Here is an 18,632-nt window from a genome sequence, read left to right on the forward strand (position 1 = left end):
TATTTATATCTGATCTTTTATCTCATTATCACTGATCTTAAAAAAATATCATTCATTACCTTTTTTATATAATCTATTTGGTATTTCCCTTCCTCCATGGGCTGTTTTCCCTGTTGGAGTCCCTAGGCTTGTAGCATTCTGCTTTTACGACCAGGGCTGTAGCTTAGCTAGTAATAAACATTTGTATCAAGTTATTCCTTCCAAAGTATTGCATATTTTAATGCTAATGACCAATCATAAATAATGTCAACAAACATTTGCATCTTCTTACTTTGGTAATAATGCTTTGCATATTTTCAATAATTTGATCTTCAATAGTTTCCATGTGTTTAAAAAATTCATCACTATCCTTTTTTAGATATTTATGGTAACATTTATCGAGGAATTATTTATCCAAACAAGTGGTTTCGACACCACATTCGAACATTCATAACCAACTTTTTTTTTTACCAAGTACACTATCAGTTGCTTTCACTAATTTTTGTGATTTTTCCTTACATCAATCAATTATTATCCAATCTAGCCATTACTTTGGCATTATATATCAAGAAGACAAAGCATCCATAACTAGTAAATGTGTAAATTTTCGTGGAAAAAAAATAATTTTTTAATTTTCATTAAAATAAAAAAAATTGATAAAATATTCATGTGCTTTCATTTATAATTATTGTGCAATTGAACATACAATTGAATATACGAAAATATTTAGTGATTACAATTATTTTACATGCTTTAAAGTTATATAATTGGTTCTAAAATATGCCATGGACTTATATAGGACCGGAATTCTAATAAGTATAAGATTTTTCAAACACACTCCAATTATCGTAGGCACCCATACAAACATCTCGTTTTCTATAACTCTTAAACTTGTAGTAAGAGAATGTAATATAGGGGATGCTAATCTAATATTCTGTAATGGCCCTTAATTTCAACCCTGTTGTACGAAGTTCCACAAATAACGAAAACATCACCTCATATTTGAAGGTTATCAAGACAAATTTGACTGAAGAGATGTTTAATATTCTTACTACATTCTTGCATCTTTAATAGCGCTATTTTAATTCATAAACAATTACAGTGAAATAGACAAGACACAGTATGGATTCACAAATGCAAAACATACTTTGAAAATTGCTACAAGAAAACAATTTAAAATGATAGACTTTAGGTGCATTATGGAATATAAAACAATTGCTTATAAAGATCCCATTCATTTCTAAAAAGATATATCGACTTGAAAGTGAGCAAGGAAGAATAGTTTATTAAAGTTTTAAACAAATTATAACTTCAAAATACAAAAAAGTAGCAAGTATCGACTCATTTTGCAATAAGAGTCTCGTAAAACAAAATCCTCGAATACTTTCCCTTCACAGATCTTACAAGTATGGGAACCAGTCCTTTCTCTAACACACAATTCCCCAAAATAAAAATGTGATTTCTTACTACAAAATATGTCTTAAGTCTTGTCCCAAATATAACATTTTGTTTAGAGTCTTCTCTTAAATCTAACATTTTGTCTAATATCTTGTCCCAAATGTAGCATTTTGTCTTAAATTTTGCCTTAAATCCTTTCAACCTTATCCCAAATGTAACAATATGGAGAATATTTTGTCCCAAGGGTAACATTTTGATTTTGATAACAGACGCTGACATTTACTAATATTATGATGACATGACTCCCCCCAAAACCTTCGGGTGGAGGCCCCAACTCAAAATTGTTGCTTGTTATGAGTCAGCATGTGACTCTGAACGTGACACTTTTGCGCCGACCTGTAGTTGCACAACGGACACGCGTAAGGCTTTTCCCCCGTGTGGACACGGAGGTGCCTGTTGACGCTGCCCTTCTGCGAAGCACTGAATGAGCAGTGAGGGCACCGGTATGGCTTCTCTCCCGTGTGGGTGCGGATGTGGGTCTTAAGGTTTTCCTTGGCGCTTGATCGGTGAGGACAGTAAGGGCAAGCGAAAGCCTTGGGCTCCGTCGTGTCCTCTGCGTAAACAATGTCCATGCTCTGTAGCAGCCCTTGAGAAATGTCACATTCAGCGACGCCCTCCTCCGCATCGTCGCAAGCTGGTCTCATCTGTAGGGGATGTGGCCATCTTACTCAAAAGGGTCAGTTAAGATAAACATGTTCATGGAAAATACACAATAGATAAGACTTGCCCCTTTAAACTTCCAGTATTCAAACCAAGGTAGCGAGGATCGACTCATTTTGCAATACGAGTCTCGTAAAACAAAATCCTCGAATACTTTCCCTTCACAGATCTTACAAATATGGGAACTAATCCTTTCTCTAACACACAATTCCCCAAAACTAAATAAAATGTCCTTTGTACTACAAAATACATATCCTGAGTCTTGCCCTAAATGTAGCATTTTGTCTTGATTCTTGTCTCAAATGTAATATTTTGTCTTGAGTCTCGTCTCAAATGTAATATTTTGTCTTGAGTCTTATCCCAAATGTTGTCTTGTATATTTTCCCAAATGTAACAGTATGCCTTTAGTCTTGTCCCAAATGTAATATTTTGTCTTTAGTTTTGTCCCAAAATTAACATTTTGCCTTAAATTTGACCTAAATGTAACATTTTGTCTTAAATCTTGTCTCAGATGTAACATTTTGCCTTAAATCCTTTAAACATTATCCCAAATGTGACATTTTGTAGTATATCTTGTCCCAAGGGTAACATTTTTATTTTGATAACAGACGCTGACATCTGCTAATATTATGATGACACGACTCCCCCCCAAAACCTTCGGGTGGAGGTCCGGACTCAAAATTGTTGCTTGTTATGAGTCAGCATGTGACTCTGAAGGTGACACTTTTGCGCCGACCTATAGTTGCACAACGGACACGCGTAAGGCTTTTCCCCCGTGTGGACACGGAGGTGCCTGTTGACGCTGCCCTTCTGCGAAGCACTGAACGAGCAGTGAGGGCACCGGTACGGCTTCTCTCCTGTGTGGGTGCGGATGTGGGTCTTGAGGTATTCCCTGGCGCTTGATCGGTGAGGACAGTAAGGGCAAGCGAAAGCCTTGGGCTCCATCGTGTCCTCTGCGTAAACACTGTTCATGCTCTGTAGCATCCCTTGAGAAATCTCGTATTCACCGACGCCCTCCTCCGCATCGTCGCAAGCTGGTCTCATCTGTAGGGGATGTGGCCATCTTACTCAAAAGGGTCAGTTAAGATAAACATGTTCATGGAAAATACACAAAGGATAAGACTTGCCTCTTTAAATTTCCAATGTTTAAACCAAGGTGGTGTTATTTTCTTTCTTTGTAAAGAAACAAATGTGAATTATGTCTTCAAAATTAATTTAAACGTTAATATGAAAGCATTTTTGTACTAACCTAGACATGCTTTTGTCCTAAAATTTGAATACCAGTTAGGGATGCCTAAAACACCTGAACCAGACTTCCCTGATTTGTATAGACTTTCAAATATTTTAGGTCGTTACCTAGCAGCTAAACCTACTAAACGAATTAGAAATACTCAAGGAGAGAGGTTAACAGCCCCGTACATAAAGTTTTGGAAGGAAAATCTCTTCTTATGTCACCCCTTATGAGGAAATAACATATAGATAATTGATACAAAATATGAATTATTATCATGGTAAATTTCAGTGGATAGAAATATCAAATAAATTTCACAGTAAATGTACCTTGAATGGAAGAATTTTAGAAATTTATTATTTTTTTTTTTCGAAATTTATCTTTGATAAATCAAGGACAATCAGAATGTCTGATAGTTGATAGAGAAAGACACAGAGAGAAGCCATACAGCCTGTATTGATTAATACAGTATATCGATTTACTGCCACCAAACACAAAATATAGCATAGTTTTTTCTTATTACTGGGTTGTTTCAGCTGGTGTGCTTCTTTATTGCTTCATCACAAATAAAAAAAGATAGATTTTTCTGGTAATTTTTGCAAAATATTAAAAATAAAAACTTCTATGTAGGGTTGTGTTGGCCGATGTGGTAACGTCCCTGACTGGTGAACGCCAGACTGGGGTTCGTTAGTTTCTTTAGTCGCTGCAACCTCGCCATCCTTGTGACCTAAGGATAGGAGGTTTGGGGGTGCCTATTGGTCTATCTGCTGGGTCATCAGTAGCCATTGCCTGGCCCTCCTTGGTCCTAGCTTGGGGGGAGAGGGGGCTTGGGCACTGATCATATGTATATATGGTCAGTCTCTAGGGCATTGACCTGCTTGATAGGGCAATGTCACTGTGCCTTGCCCCTGCCATTCATGAGTGGCCTGTAAACCTTTAAAGACCTTGAAATCACCATTCAGGCAAGAAAGTTAAATGTCTGAATGGTTTTATTTAGAAAGTATGACTGACTAACGATGGAGGATTTCTGGAAATGTTCATGGTTTTCTCCTCGAACAAAATATCCCCATAACTACTGATGAAAATGGGCTGAACTTTTACAGCAACCATTAAAAGATCTAAAGTAGTCAAATCAAAGTTTCAATGCCCCACTAAAAAATAATAAAAAAGAAGATTTCATATCTAAATTTTGGCTCCATATACCTCCTCAACACTGCATTGAATTTTGTTTCACTTCTCTGAACATGTCAGTCAGCGACGCTGGCGTGATTTGAAATGCCCATGGATGGAGGAATGGTGCCATGTCAAGTTCGACTTTTTCATTGCCCTATAGGCGCACAGGTTGCAAGCGTAAGGCTTCTCTCTGTCTTAATATCTTAATTGGTTTTACTTTATATGAGTGATGCAATGGACCCAAACCTGGGGTCTATGGTTGCAACTCTATACTCCACTAGCCTTGTATCTGAGGGCTCTTTAAGATGTTCACCGTTTCCTTGATGGCAGCAATCTGCACCTCATTTATGCTTGGCCAACTTGGTATCTCTCCTGTGTGAGTCCTGATGTGAGTCTTCATATTGCCCAACTGAGATGCCCTCATGGGACAGTATGGACAGATGAAGGGCTTATCCCCTGTTTGAGTCCGCATGTGGCGAGCGAGCACGCTCTTCTTGGAGGCAATGTAGAGGCAGTCATGGGACTTCAGGGTGATTTTCTTCCTGTTGGCATTGTCATCGGAGGAAGGATGGTCCTCTAGGGGGGAAGCTTCGTCCATCCTGTACTTTTCTTCTGGATGTTTTTGATATTGCCCCTCTCTGATGTGCCACACGTCCTCAATCGGTGTCACCTGTTGAAGAAAAGGTGAGGTCTGACGTTATCCCTCTCTGGGGTGCCACACGTCCACAGTCGGCGCCGCTTGTTGAATAAAAGTGGAGGTCTCTTATTCACTGATGAACGTAAAAGTAACTAAGGTAATCAACAAAAAGAGACAAAGCTCGCCAATTTCACAGCAGTGATATAAAATTGCAGATACAGGGCCTTTTACAAATATATACTTTCATGTCTATATTTTCTTCATTCGTTCATTCTTTGTTTTACTTATTGATATATGTTCAAAAACATTTTTTTTATTATACAGTAATTCATTTTATGACAATTTTACCATCCTTTCATTTTCTCTTGTCTATACTTTTAGTCTTGAGAGCAAACGTATAAAGACAAGCTCTAGAGACTAGAGTCTAGACAGTCATGAACGAACGAACAATCCTTTCGTTGTATAGCAAGTAGCGTGAGAAATAAAGAAGGCAAGTCCCATAATGTGTGACCTTTAGTTTTTCTTCAGAGAAAATAGACACCAAAATAACGAAATAATGTCATGAGCCAGTAAGTACAGAGGAAAGAAGAGAATTCCAAAACTGGAATCTGTATTTCAAATCATTATGTCCTACGCCTGTTAACGCAAAGGACCTCGCTTAGATTTCGCCAGTCGTCTCTAACTTAAGCTTTTAATTCGATACTTCTCCATTCATCATCTCCTACAGTACTTCGCACTTCATAGTCCTCAACCATGTAAGCCTGGGTCTTCCAATTCATCTAGTGCCTTGTGGAGCCCAGCTGAACGTTTGGTGAACTAATCTCTCTTGGAGAGTGCGAAGAGCATGCCCAAACCATCGCCATCTACCCCTGATCATGATTTCATACGCGTATGGCGCTCGAGTAATCTCTCTTATAGATTTCAAATAATTCAATTTTGGGATAAAGATACAAAAGTTAATCTTGATTTCAATTTCTACTTTTTATTAACAGAAAATAATGAAATTTATTTTACCAAAAAAAAACAACTTTCAGAAATTTAAAATAAAAAAAGTTTGAAGAAACCTCAGTTTTGTACACTAACATCACTCTTGAGTTTAATATTTTTTCTACAAAAATTATCATTTGAAAGTCACATTAATTGAAATAACAATAAAAGGAGACAACTTTACAACATCTTTCAGATGTCTTTTGAAAGTTCTTCAAGATTCTGCTCTTAGCAAATGCCAAACTAATTCACTTGGGTTAACTCAAGTATTTGTTTCTTTCATTGCCAAAATACAATAGCTTCCATAGAGATTGTGTATATACACACAGCATGGCACGAGCCTAGTTTTAATTTTGAATACAACTTCTTTGAAAGAGCCATGTTGATAAAAGAAACGACTACTTGTTAACCCCAAATGTTTCGTGAGTAAGCATATGAGTGGTCAAGTTCGACTTTTGAGAGCACTGGTATGGACAGAGCGTGCAAGCGTAAGGTTTCTCTCCCGTGTGCGTCCGTATGTGCGACTTGATGTTGCTTTCTTGCGTGGCTCTAAAGGGGCAGTAAGGACAAGGGAAGGGCTTTTCCCCTGTGTGGGTTCGCATGTGCCTGATGAGCTTGCTTCTGAAAGGAGCTCGGAAGGAGCACCAGGGGCACGTCAAGTTGCCGTCCTTTTTAGCACCTCCGATTGAACCGTCGTCGTCTGCACTGGCGGATACGGCCGCGTTGAAGATGCCGCGATGTTGCACTTTCCTGCCATATCCACTGCATTGCATGCTCTGCACGGGCGCAGGAAGGCCTCCGGGTTGTGAGTCTTCGTGTAACGTCCCGACCTGCAGAAGAACATCAGCTTAACTCAAAATGGATGCGAGATTTGAGGCTCATTACATTATATGTACAGCATTAAATTCTTTAATACTACCCAGACAAACTGATATTAACTGAAAATAAAGATGTTTTTTGTCAACCACAACAAGACACCTATCAAAGCTGAAGAGATCTACTGATGAAATAAACAAAATCTGTGTATATTTAGCAAAATTTCCATCACAGGTCATTATCGCCCATTTTTTATTTCTGGCGTGAAAGGTTTTGCATCAGAATTCATGAAGAATATTTTTTTTTTTTTTTCATTACAGCAGCCTCTTTCATTCTTATTGCTATATTAGTTATATATATTTAAGTAAATACATATAACCATTTCCAAATATTCTCTTGCAAACTTTATAAGATGTGTTATCTAGTATTGCAAGAAGTGTGCTTTAGAAGAATTTGTACAATTTCTTCAATTGTTTACTGTTAACCTTTTATTATTGTCATTATTATCATTACAAAAGCTTTCCCATCATTTAATTTCTACCCATTGTGTAAACATCTCCACAAAAACAGGCATAACCTGCACAACAAATAAAACACAAGTACGCATGATACCGTAAGCGGATAAGAAACCCGAATTCGCAAGAGGTCGTTATTCCTCACCTCTTCAAGGCTAGACATAGCCAGTGAAAACACTTGGGGCAGAAAATTAACCCTCAGGAAGTTACTCTTCATTTCTTAATTTGATCAATCGAATTCTACTTTCTTTTATAGCTACCAAGGTTTATTCGTTGTGAATGAGTACTGTACCGCTTCCATGATAAAAAATAAAGCTAATATTGATAATATTAATTATGCTAGTAATAATAATAATCAGCTCTATTACGATGATTATAAGAAATATCATATTCTGACACCACTGAAATAATTAGATAGTAAATGAGAAACTCATAAAAACAAATGCCTTCTAATAATGACAGTTCAGTGTGGAGCACACCGTTAAAACAACACACTGGCCACACAGTGTCAACAAAAGATGCTGGGAAAGAGTGACTTTCTACGAAGTATAGCGGCTACTTTTTAATCTTGTGTTTGTTCGACTTTCACTGATCTTTTATCGGCATTAATTTTCAATTGTCGTCTCTTCTCGGTAACATTGCTTTTATGTATAAAGTTGAGTGCCCTGATGTCTTTCTTAAAAAAGTAATGTCTATCTGACGATTGTCTTACTCTTGCGTTCTCACGCTGAAATAGAATTAACTCTTTCAGTTCTACCCCCCACATAAAAGGATTTGTCATTTTAGCGGCAGGCCCTCTGGGGGGCATACAAAATCACTTAATTTCTTTAGATCAAAACTTATTTGAGTTAGGAATTTACATTTTTCTTTTTGTAGAGCTGTGTAAATTTTTTTTCATGTTATATAGTTTTTAAATATTTCATAATTTATACATGCATGTACAGTATAATAAAAGAAAAATATAGGAAATTACTTGATATGAAATGCATCTGACACTGAGCGATTAGGAATCCCCAGATGTAGAATACATCCAATGGCGTTCAAAGGGTTAATAATAATAATAATGATAAAAGAGTATTTCTCAGTTTAGATTTCATACCATCACTCAAAATAAGATGCATTTGACTTGCCTGGCGTCAACGGACGAGGAAGAACATCAGCCTAATGAGAAGTATTTTGACCAATGAGAATTGGTTTTCTTGTGTGGCCAAGCAGAACAGTGGATTGGACTGCCTTGTTCTTTTTATTTGAACATAGTTTATTTACAAGGATTTTCACATGCAGCTCTACTCATATTTTCTTTAGGTAATATTGTGTATACCTTCGGGTCTGTTTACATAATCTATGATAACAAAAGGCTATGTAAACATGGAACCAATGCTTTTCAGACCTCCAGTTCAATTAAACATAGAAACACTTATTCTCACAGATGCATATTTATACAATTGAACATCAAATCCTTCCTCGAAACTAATGGTCAGGATGTTCAAGAAGCATGTGTTTCGTCAAATAGTGCCTATGTGAGCCCCAAAAGGGACACAGCTGACACTTGTACGGTTTTTCCCCCGTGTGCGTCCGCACGTGCGTCTTGATGTGTATCTCCTGGTTTGCTCTGAAGGAACAGTAAGGACACTTGAAGGGCTTCTCCCCCGTGTGGGTTCGCATATGCCTGACCAGCTTGCTCCTGAACTGGGCCTGGTACGGACACCAGGGACAGGACAGTCCGGCATCCTGCTCAGAAGATCCGTGGCTCTGCTCGACCACGATGTCCGTTCTGCAGGCTGGAATTTCCGGGTTGTACGAGGGCATACGGCGTCTTCCATACGGAGCGTGTTCGTGAGGCATCGCAGCTGTTGCCTGTAAGATAGGTATCGTCTCACTCAACAGACTTTCAAGGTCAAAGATAGTTGTCTTGATGCATGGCATCCTATTTTTGAGATTAGTAACTAATAAATGATCCAGTTAAATAATTACAATCTCATATTCTCATTTCACCAGATACAGTATGCTGTTTTTTTCAAATTTCTGTCCACCCAAGTACCCCAAAATTACAAATAGCCTGACAATTTGATTTTAATTAGTTGCTTAGAAAACTGCAAATAGTAAAAACAAAAATGATTAATGTCTAAGGGTAAATATATCAAGCTTTGGGAAATTTAAAGTTGCCATTGATTGCTTCGATCAAACTATGTTACTGTCGGAAAACTGTTAATTCCCTGCTGCAGTATAACCTTGTCTCTAAAAGAAAGGTAGCTTATGTTCTTCAGAAAACCTACTGGAAGGTATAAAGTTCCCAAGCCATCCTAAATGAAGCAACAAACAGGAAGTTCAGGGGAGGCAATTCAGGCAAAAAAAAAAAAATTGCTGACTCGGCTTTCAAACGGGAAGTTCAGGTGAGGGAACTCCAGCCAAAAAAGTGCTAACTCAGCTTTCAAACAGGAAGTTCAGGCAAGGGAACTTCAGCCAAAAAATTGCTGACTCTGCTTTCAAACGGGAAGTTTAGGCGAGGGAACTCCAGCCAAAAAAATTGCTGACTCGACTTTCAAACGGGAAGTTTAGGCGAGGGAACTCCAGCCAAAAAAATTGCTGACTCGGCTTTCAAACAGGAAGTTCAGGAGAGGGAACTCCAGCCAAAAAAAATGCTAACTCAGCTTTCAAACACCCAGGAATAAATACGGTGAATTACATTAGATTTAAAGACTATTCTATCCAGTGTAACTAAATAGCCATAGCATCACTCCGTAATCTGTCAAGGTTTATCTTACTGCAAAGGGAGACCGTTGCACCTTGAGGTAGATCCATTAGCCCTGGGTAAAGATTGCTAAAAACTTCAGTGTCATGATTGCTGGATAATAACTTCAGTTTTCCAGAAAGGATGATATTTTTGGGGCCTTACAGCACATTGTGATGCAATATTTGGTGGAACCTCTCACATGGGATCCAGGTATCCACATGAAACTACTTCATTCAATGTAAATGATTGATTGGCTATGAACTTCATCGATACACAAAAATACCAGCAAATAAATCCAATAGTTTTAATGAGTTACTCTAAACACAAAATTTATGCTTTATGTTTAAATGGAATTATCAACAGTACACAATTTGACTTCATTTAAGGAGCCAACAATGAAGAAGAGGGAAGGTAAAGTCCTCGTAGTGCACTGTGGATATTTGCGGCATCCCTTTGACCCAAACTGCACCTGGTTTTTAGCTTTCTACTTTACACTGATGGGTCTCCTCCCCATTTCATCTCTGTGCTAATTGGCATCCCCAGACCACGTGCTGGGCTCCATGACCTGTATCAGCTCCAATCGGAGGCAAAAGTTGGCATAAATGGTGCAATACCATACATTAGAAAGCGAGACTTGATTTTTCATACCCATTAGAGCCAAAATCTAGTAAGCTCTACTTAATGGTCATGATTATGTGGTAGCAGAGTGTTTCATCTCAACTACTGTCCCTAAACTAGAGGGTTGATTACCCAGATGCATAGTCTTCAACTATTTCAATCTAAAACATCATCCTTCTCCAAACTACTTTTTGAGAAATCCTCCTTTACTTTCTCATGTCTAATTCTATGCCTCCCTCTTGGCTTTCTACCCCTGACAGGTTCCACCCTAGCCATCTTCATCCCTTTGCATTCTCCCATCCTTACTACAGGTCCATACCACCTGAATCTTGACACTATTACCATATCGGTAATCTATACCAACTCAGGACTTCTAATTTCGTCAATTGTCAGCCTCTCGTGCAGTGAGCTTCCCAAAGTTATAGCACAATGTCCTAATTTGTGGTCCTCCCTTTATTACTCCTTTTGTCCAAAAAAGGACTTTAATAGGAGACCATTTAAAATCATAAAAGAAGGGGTGTATACAAGCTTGTTCTAAGTATAGCACTAGAGTTAATTTTTAACAATTTTTTTCAACATAAACCAAGAAGGATATTTTAATAACTAAAACACTTTGATTAATCATTTCCACCAAGCATAGTAGATAATTTAAATGACTTTTATTTACAATTTACCTATACAATCATGTAACTTTATAGAGTTCTCAATGCAGGTACCATCCATATTCTCACAGTCCCAAGTACGTATGTACTGTACGTCTGTACCTGACTTAGACAACTCATGACAATGAATGGTTTTTAAACCTTAACAGAATTTGAGAATATTAGTTTTCAGACCTTTAAGTGTATATATATGTATGTATATATATAATTATACAGATCATAGGGACTATGTAACATCAATGTTAATCATTCTAACTGGAGTGATATTTGAAACACACACTTAAAACCAAATGACTGCCAAGAAGTGGTCCTTTTCTATCAAGAGTAGCTGTTAGGACATCATAAAAGCCAGCTAAACGAAGAGACATGAATATATGATTTGAAAAAATATAAGAGGACATGTAATCTTTCTATTAGAATGATTTAAAACATTTAACTTAGACGAAGAAGGCGGCATTTATTTCCATTTCTAAGATGACATTCTTAGGGGAATTTCTTGACTTATGTTAATTTATTTCTCAAGTCATATTCTTCTTTTCAAGGTGCACAATTTTCACGAGTTTCAAGTGTCAAAATCTCTCATTTTTCCTGCTAGGGTTGTAGCTGAGGGTATGATAATAATAATAATAATAATAATAATAATAATAATAATAATAATAATAATAATAATAATAATAATAAACACATCAGCATTTTGACTAAAAAATATTGTTTTCAGTAACAAAAAAAAAGTATGCATTATTTTTAAGCAATTGAAGGTGTGTCTCTCTTCCAACAAAAACAATAATAAAAGATATAGAGCAAAATCTGAAATGAAAAAAGGTATGGCAGAGATTAGACCATCTACCCTCTTCCGCAGAATGTGCTCAGATCAAATTCTCCAAGAAACTACTAATCTTTACTTCAAAATTATTCCACTAAATTGACCACTGCTCTTCCTAGTTTTTGCATTTGTCATAGAAAGATACGATAAATAATTAATTAATTTAATTACTTTTTACTCTTTTCTTAAAAGTGTTTGTGCACACTGCTAACGATGATAAAAATTACAACTGTGAGTTCTGTCTTGGCTGATGCGTCTGAAGATGGCTGTTCAGATTCGACTTCTGCGAGCACCTGTACGGGCAGTGCGCGCATGCGTAGGGCTTCTCTCCCGTATGCGTACGAATGTGCGACTTGATGTTAATCTCCTGCGTGGCTCTGAAGGGGCAGTAAGGACACGCGAAGGGCCTCTCGCCTGTGTGCGTATGGACGTGCCTCATCAAGTTGGTGGTCTTGTTCGTGACGTAGTCGCAGTAGGAGCACTTGTGCACCTTCCCTCCTTGAGAGGCGGTCTTCCTTATCTCTGTGGCTCCCGTCGTCCATCTCGGCTTCATCACCTGTTGGGGAGGGCTGGCTTAATATAAGGCTGATTCACAGGGCTTCTACAATTTACGCTTATAAAGGTTAGGGTCTGTGATATTCTTGTACGGAGGTCAAACTCGGCCCTATAGATAAAGTTCATTACTTTTCATGATGTCTTATATTGATTCATATGACATTATTGTTGATAAAAGTGAGCAATATTATACACAGTCGTCTGATTAAGTCATGACGATACTCGCCTTGCTTCAACGAAAACATATGGACGACTTTTCGACACATGTAATGTATCATAAACAATGTGTTTTTTCGATTATATTTTTAGCCAGGATTACCTAAAGTCATTTAAGCTTTGGTTCAATGTCTTCCCCAATTTACTTTTGCTTATTATTTTAGGAGGTTTGTTTCCATTCCTAATATATGGTATTGAAAGTATTTAAAATAATTCATTGAGAAATTATAACACCTTGGTGATGTAAAGGGCCAACACTGGCTTGAGTCTTCCTAGCCACTCTGGGTTTTATTCTTACTTCAAGAGGAGAATGTCTTCCTTTATGGCTATCATGCAAATCATAGATGCAAGAAATAAAGTACAGCATATTATTTACCAACCATAACTAAAAATTGTTTAAAAAAAGAGAAAAATACACAATGCAATATGTACTTCAAATTTTTTATTTTCCATTACAAATCATTTCAACATAAAGATTTATTATTTTCTTTTACTTCAAAGAATAAAACAGAAATAGATGATAAGAAATCTAGGGTGTTCACAGATTCTAAGTTACTTTTGTCAAAAGCCAGAAAAGAATATTACATAATAGCTTTCTTTGTATCAAGAAAGACTTCGAAATCCAGTTGTGTTTCAGACGAGACATCTTTCTATCGTTTCAAAGCAGTCATTCACTATCGAGAATTATTCATGAGTTGAAGAGAAAGGTAAATCATTCATTCTATATCAACAAATATCCATAAGAATATTAGACATGGAATTAAGTTTAATATCTTAAACATTGTATCAAGTTTTCTTTTGAAACATAGTGTCAAATCTACAGTATTATATTGCCAAGTACAAGAGACTGTTCTCATAGGTTCCATCACCAAAATTTAATATATATATATATATATATACAGGGTATATATATTAGTTCTAAAATATCCACCTTTTATATGTTACTAAAAATAACTAATAGGAGAAAACTTCCAAAATCTAAGACTTGGGACCCTGCTGATGACTGAGCATGTGGTGATGTAAACTGGACTTGTGTGATGACCTGTAGGAGCACTGCGTGCAGGCATAAGGCTTTTCCCCCGTGTGAGTGCGTATGTGCGACTTGATGTTGTTCTCCTGGGCAGCCCTGAAGGGGCAGAAGGGGCAGGCGTAGGGCTTCTCCCCCGTGTGGGTGTGTATATGCCGCAGGAGGTTCGTCGTCTTGTTGGTCACGTAGTCGCAGTAGTTGCAACTGTGGGTCTTGCCCGTGTAACTGCCCTTCCTCTTCTTGTTGCCTTCCGTGGGCCAGCCCAACGACGACTTGGTCACCTGTTGAAGAGGGGGCGCTTCTTAAGTACTGGGTTTATTCATTGGGGGCATTTAAGTCGTGAATAATGAGTGAAATGGGTTGGGTTCTTAAAGCAATGTTTGTTAAAGACAAATTTTTTTTTTTTAGTTCATACAATAATTTGATATATTTTTTGTTTAGAATGTACTGATATTGGTTTGCTTCTTAAAAAGTATTAATAGTCTACATTTTGCGGCTCCATTGCAAAATTATTATATTTACCTCAAAGAAGTCTTCATCTTCCCAAAATCATGAAAACATCACCAATAAAACAATGGTAAAAGCAGACAATGGCGTCTTCTAAAAATATTGGAGATAAGCTCTTAGATTCCACTAATCTAACACAAAGCTAATTATTTGCTCATTCTGTGAATTGGAAACCATTATGCTAAATGCCAAGAGTGCACAAATTCCTCAGAATAGTTTATAGGAGAACCCTGTGAATGCAGGGTTGGTGGTGGCCGATGTGGTAACGTTCCTGACTGGTGAAAGCCAGACTGGGCAGTCCGAGTCCCGCTCAAACTCGTTAGTTTCTTTGGTCGCTGCAACCTCACCATCCTTGTGAGATAAGGATGGGGGGGTTTGGGGGAGCCTATAGGTCTCTGCTGAGCCATCAGCAGCCATTGCCTGGTCCTCCTTGTCCTAGCTTGGGTGGAGAGGGGGATTGGGCGCTGATCATATGTATATATATGGTCAGTCTCTAAGGCATTTTCCTGCTTGATAGGGCAATGTCATTATCTCTTGCCTCTGCCATTCATGAGTGGCCTTTAAACCTTAGGATGTTTACTTTCTAAGGAGCTATTACAATTGTGGGATGTTGGTAATGGAAGAAAATCTTCTGTACTTTGGCATTCAATCGACCTAGAGAAATAAAGATGAACGGTTATAGCGTACAGGTCCTACTGTTTCTTAAAACCACATCCTATGCAGTTTATAGAAGTTAACGATCATGTAATTCAACTACGACACCAGTTCGCGAGGTCAAATCATAGATAAGAAAGCTAACACGCCCAATTGACCCGTTCCCGGCAAAGAAAATATATTATTAATAAAATTTCAAGATTTTTATTTTCAGATGTAAATTACACTATATTCCTTTCAAAATAGGAGGCAGTCGAGTAATGTTAGATTTCATCCTCATCTCCTATGCCTATTGACGCAAAGGGCCTCGGTTAGATTGATGGTTAAACTTTGATAAACTCAAGCAAACTAGGATTACCAAGATATTAATGGATTCTATATATCAAAAAGTTTTTCTGTCTGCAATTTCTCTTCTTGACTCCAAGCTTTATTTGTACCTCCTGGGACGGAAAGCCTTACTTCCTCAGGAAGAAACCCTTATTACCGTAACTTCCAAAGCCAAAATGTTTGGATGGAAAGGAAATGTTGGGGGGAGAATGAAATCAAGAGATATGTGAAGTTACAACCAGCCTTTATTTGCAAACACAGATGCTAACTCAAACAGCAGATATCAATTTGGAACAACCGAAAAGTAGACAGATAAGAGATACTGCATTTTTCTCTCTCGGTTAGAATTATGCAATGAAATTTTATCTTTTTTAGTTGAATAATAATAATAGTAGTACAGTACCTGTATTGACTAATTCAATAATAGAAAACAAAAATAAATTATAAATTTCTGGTGAACTATCTATTAACAAAACTTTTTTACAACTATTTATTAAATTCATGAGGGGCACAAAATCAAAAGAAATAATTATTGGACATTGATCCCATAATTCTGTAACAAACTGAACTCATAAACTTGATTTCACAAAGAAAAAAATAGATTGTCATTAGATCGAAGTTTAATCTCATTTTTTTATCTATCAGTTCATGCTTCAAAGAAATTATCAACAAATATATGCAAAATGGAAATGTCACAATGGCGAAAAGTTCTCAAACACACCTTGACGCATTGCTATACCACTGAGCCAACGAAAAGCAAATGATCTTGACGCATTTCTGATACCACTGAGCCAATGAAAAGCAAATGATCTTGACACATTTCTGATACCACCGAGCTAATGAAAAGCAAATGATCTTGACACATTTCTGATACCACCGAGCTAATGAAAAGCAAATGATCTTGACACATTTCTGATACCACTGAGCCAATGAAAACCAAATGATCTTGACACATTTCTGATACCACTGAGCCAACGAAAACCTAATGATCTTGACACGTTTCTGATACCACTGAGCCAATGAAAACCAAATGATCTTGACACATTTCTGATACCACTGAGCCAACGAAAAGCAAATGATCTTGACACATTTCTGATACCACTGAGCCAACGAAAAGCAAATGATCTTGACACATTTCTGATACCACTGAGCCAACGAAAAGAAAATGATCTTGACACATTTCTGATACCACTGAGCCAACGAAAAGCAAATGATCTTGACACATTTCTGATACCACTGAGCCAACGAAAAGCAAATGATCTTGACACATTTCTGATACCACTGAGCCAACGAAAAGCAAATGATCTTGACACATTTCTGATACCACTGAGCCAACGAAAAGCAAATGATCTTGACACATTTCTGATACCACTGAGCCAATGAAAAGCAAATGATCTTGACACATTTCTGATACCACTGAGCCAACAAAACTCAAATGATCTTGACACGTTTCTGATACCACTGAGCCAACGAAAACCTAATGATCTTGACACGTTTCTGATACCACTGAGCCAATGAAAAGCCAAATGATCTTTACATATTTCTGATACCACTGAGCTAACAAAACAAATGATCTTGACACATTACTGATACTACTGAGCCAACGAAAGGCAAATGATCTTGACACATTTCTGATACTACTGAGCCAACAAAAGGCAAATGATCTTGACACATTTCTGATACCACTGAGTCAATGAAAAGCAAATGATCTCGACACATTTCTGATAACACTGAGCCAACAAAAAGCAAATGATCTTGACACATTTTTGATACCACTGAGCCAACGAAAAGGCAAATGATCTTGACACATTTCTGATACCACTGAGCAATGAAAAGCAAATGATCGACACATTTCTGATAACACTGAGCCAACAAAAAGCAAATGATCTTGACACATTTTTGATACCACTGAGCCAACGAGGAAATGATCTTGACACATTTCTGATACCACTGAGCCAACGAAAAGGAAATGATGAGAATAAGAGGAAGAATGAGAGGGGAAAATTATAAAACTATTAAGTAAATTATTTTGGACCAGGACCCACGCCACCGCCAGACTCGGTCGTCCTCCGGTGCATCTTCTGTATGTGGGTGTTCAAATTCGACCTCTGGGCTGATCGGAAGCTGCAGTGTGGGCAGGCGTACGGTCTCTCCCCCGTGTGCTTCCGGATGTGGTCCTTGAGGTTATTCCTGTGGGAGGCAGTGTAGGGGCAGTAGCTGCAGGCGAAAGGCTTCTCTCCCGTATGCTTCCTCAGGTGCTGCCTCAACATGCTCGGTGTCACAGCGCAGTAAGAGCAGTAGAGGCACTGGTAGGGCGTCTTCCCGGAGTGTCCGAAGACGTGTCTCCGGTAGTCGCTGAGGTCTGTTGTGGAGAAGGTGCAAGTGGGGCAGTGGTGGACTTTGCTGCTGCTGCTGCCACTGCCGCCGGCGCCAGAGGAAGAAGAAGAAGGGGCTGTGCGGTGGACGGCGCTTGCTTCTCCAGGGGCGTTTCTGGAGGCCTTCTTCTGCATCCAGCTGGTGATGCTTCCCACCATCTGTTGAGGAAGGCTGATCTTATTCACTTGTATCACATAGGGATAGAGGGAGCAAGTGGACGAGGATAGACATTTTGAAAATAATGTTATTTCTTTTAGTCAATCTCAAAATCGAATTAAAATGAGAACCAAGCCTAAAGAAGTTTCAAGTCTAAATCCAAGATCTCTTGAACATAAATGAGGCAAATTCTATGAAAATGATTACTCATTATCTTAGTGTCTCAAAGATCTTCATATGAGCACAGGTGGATACATTTATGAGCAGATTCTATGAATATAGTAATACTGTATGTATAAAGTATATGTATACTGTATATCAATGTATCCTTACGTGAAAACACGGGGTATTAGAGAGAGAGAAATTTATGTGGTGTAGAATAGGATTTTCAGTTTCTTTACATCTGGCAATGCAGTAAAACCAAGATTATTTGTTTGCCCGTTTAATAAAAAAAAAGCAAAATAAATGCTTTAATAGTTAATTCCCCTTATGAATCTCACCAGATAAGAGAAAGTCAATTA

The 18,632-nt window shown here is 37.8% G+C and overlaps 1 protein-coding gene across 13 annotated transcripts in view; it reads right to left on the minus strand.

The window, feature by feature from the left end:
* The window catches only part of LOC137624310 (UPF0764 protein C16orf89 homolog), a 173,740-nt gene that overhangs the window by 41,862 nt on the left and 113,246 nt on the right, over nt 1–18,632 (minus strand). The window contains exon 6 of one of the 13 annotated variants that reach the window (XM_068354947.1): nt 2,758–3,141. The exons of 7 other annotated variants lie outside the window; for them this stretch is intronic. In XM_068354947.1, coding sequence (XP_068211048.1) covers nt 2,773–3,141 — 369 coding nt within the window. In that variant the 3' untranslated portion in view covers nt 2,758–2,772. Of the gene's footprint in view, nt 1–2,757; nt 3,142–6,508; nt 6,956–8,911; nt 9,314–12,501; nt 12,850–14,027; nt 14,373–17,588; nt 18,114–18,632 lie in introns of those variants that run through there. 5 more of the 13 variants (XM_068354935.1, XM_068354945.1, XM_068354962.1 and 2 more) reach the window with 5 other exon arrangements.

Source organism: Palaemon carinicauda, chromosome 31, assembly GCF_036898095.1.
Source record: "Palaemon carinicauda isolate YSFRI2023 chromosome 31, ASM3689809v2, whole genome shotgun sequence".
Lineage (NCBI taxonomy): Eukaryota > Metazoa > Arthropoda > Malacostraca > Decapoda > Palaemonidae > Palaemon > Palaemon carinicauda.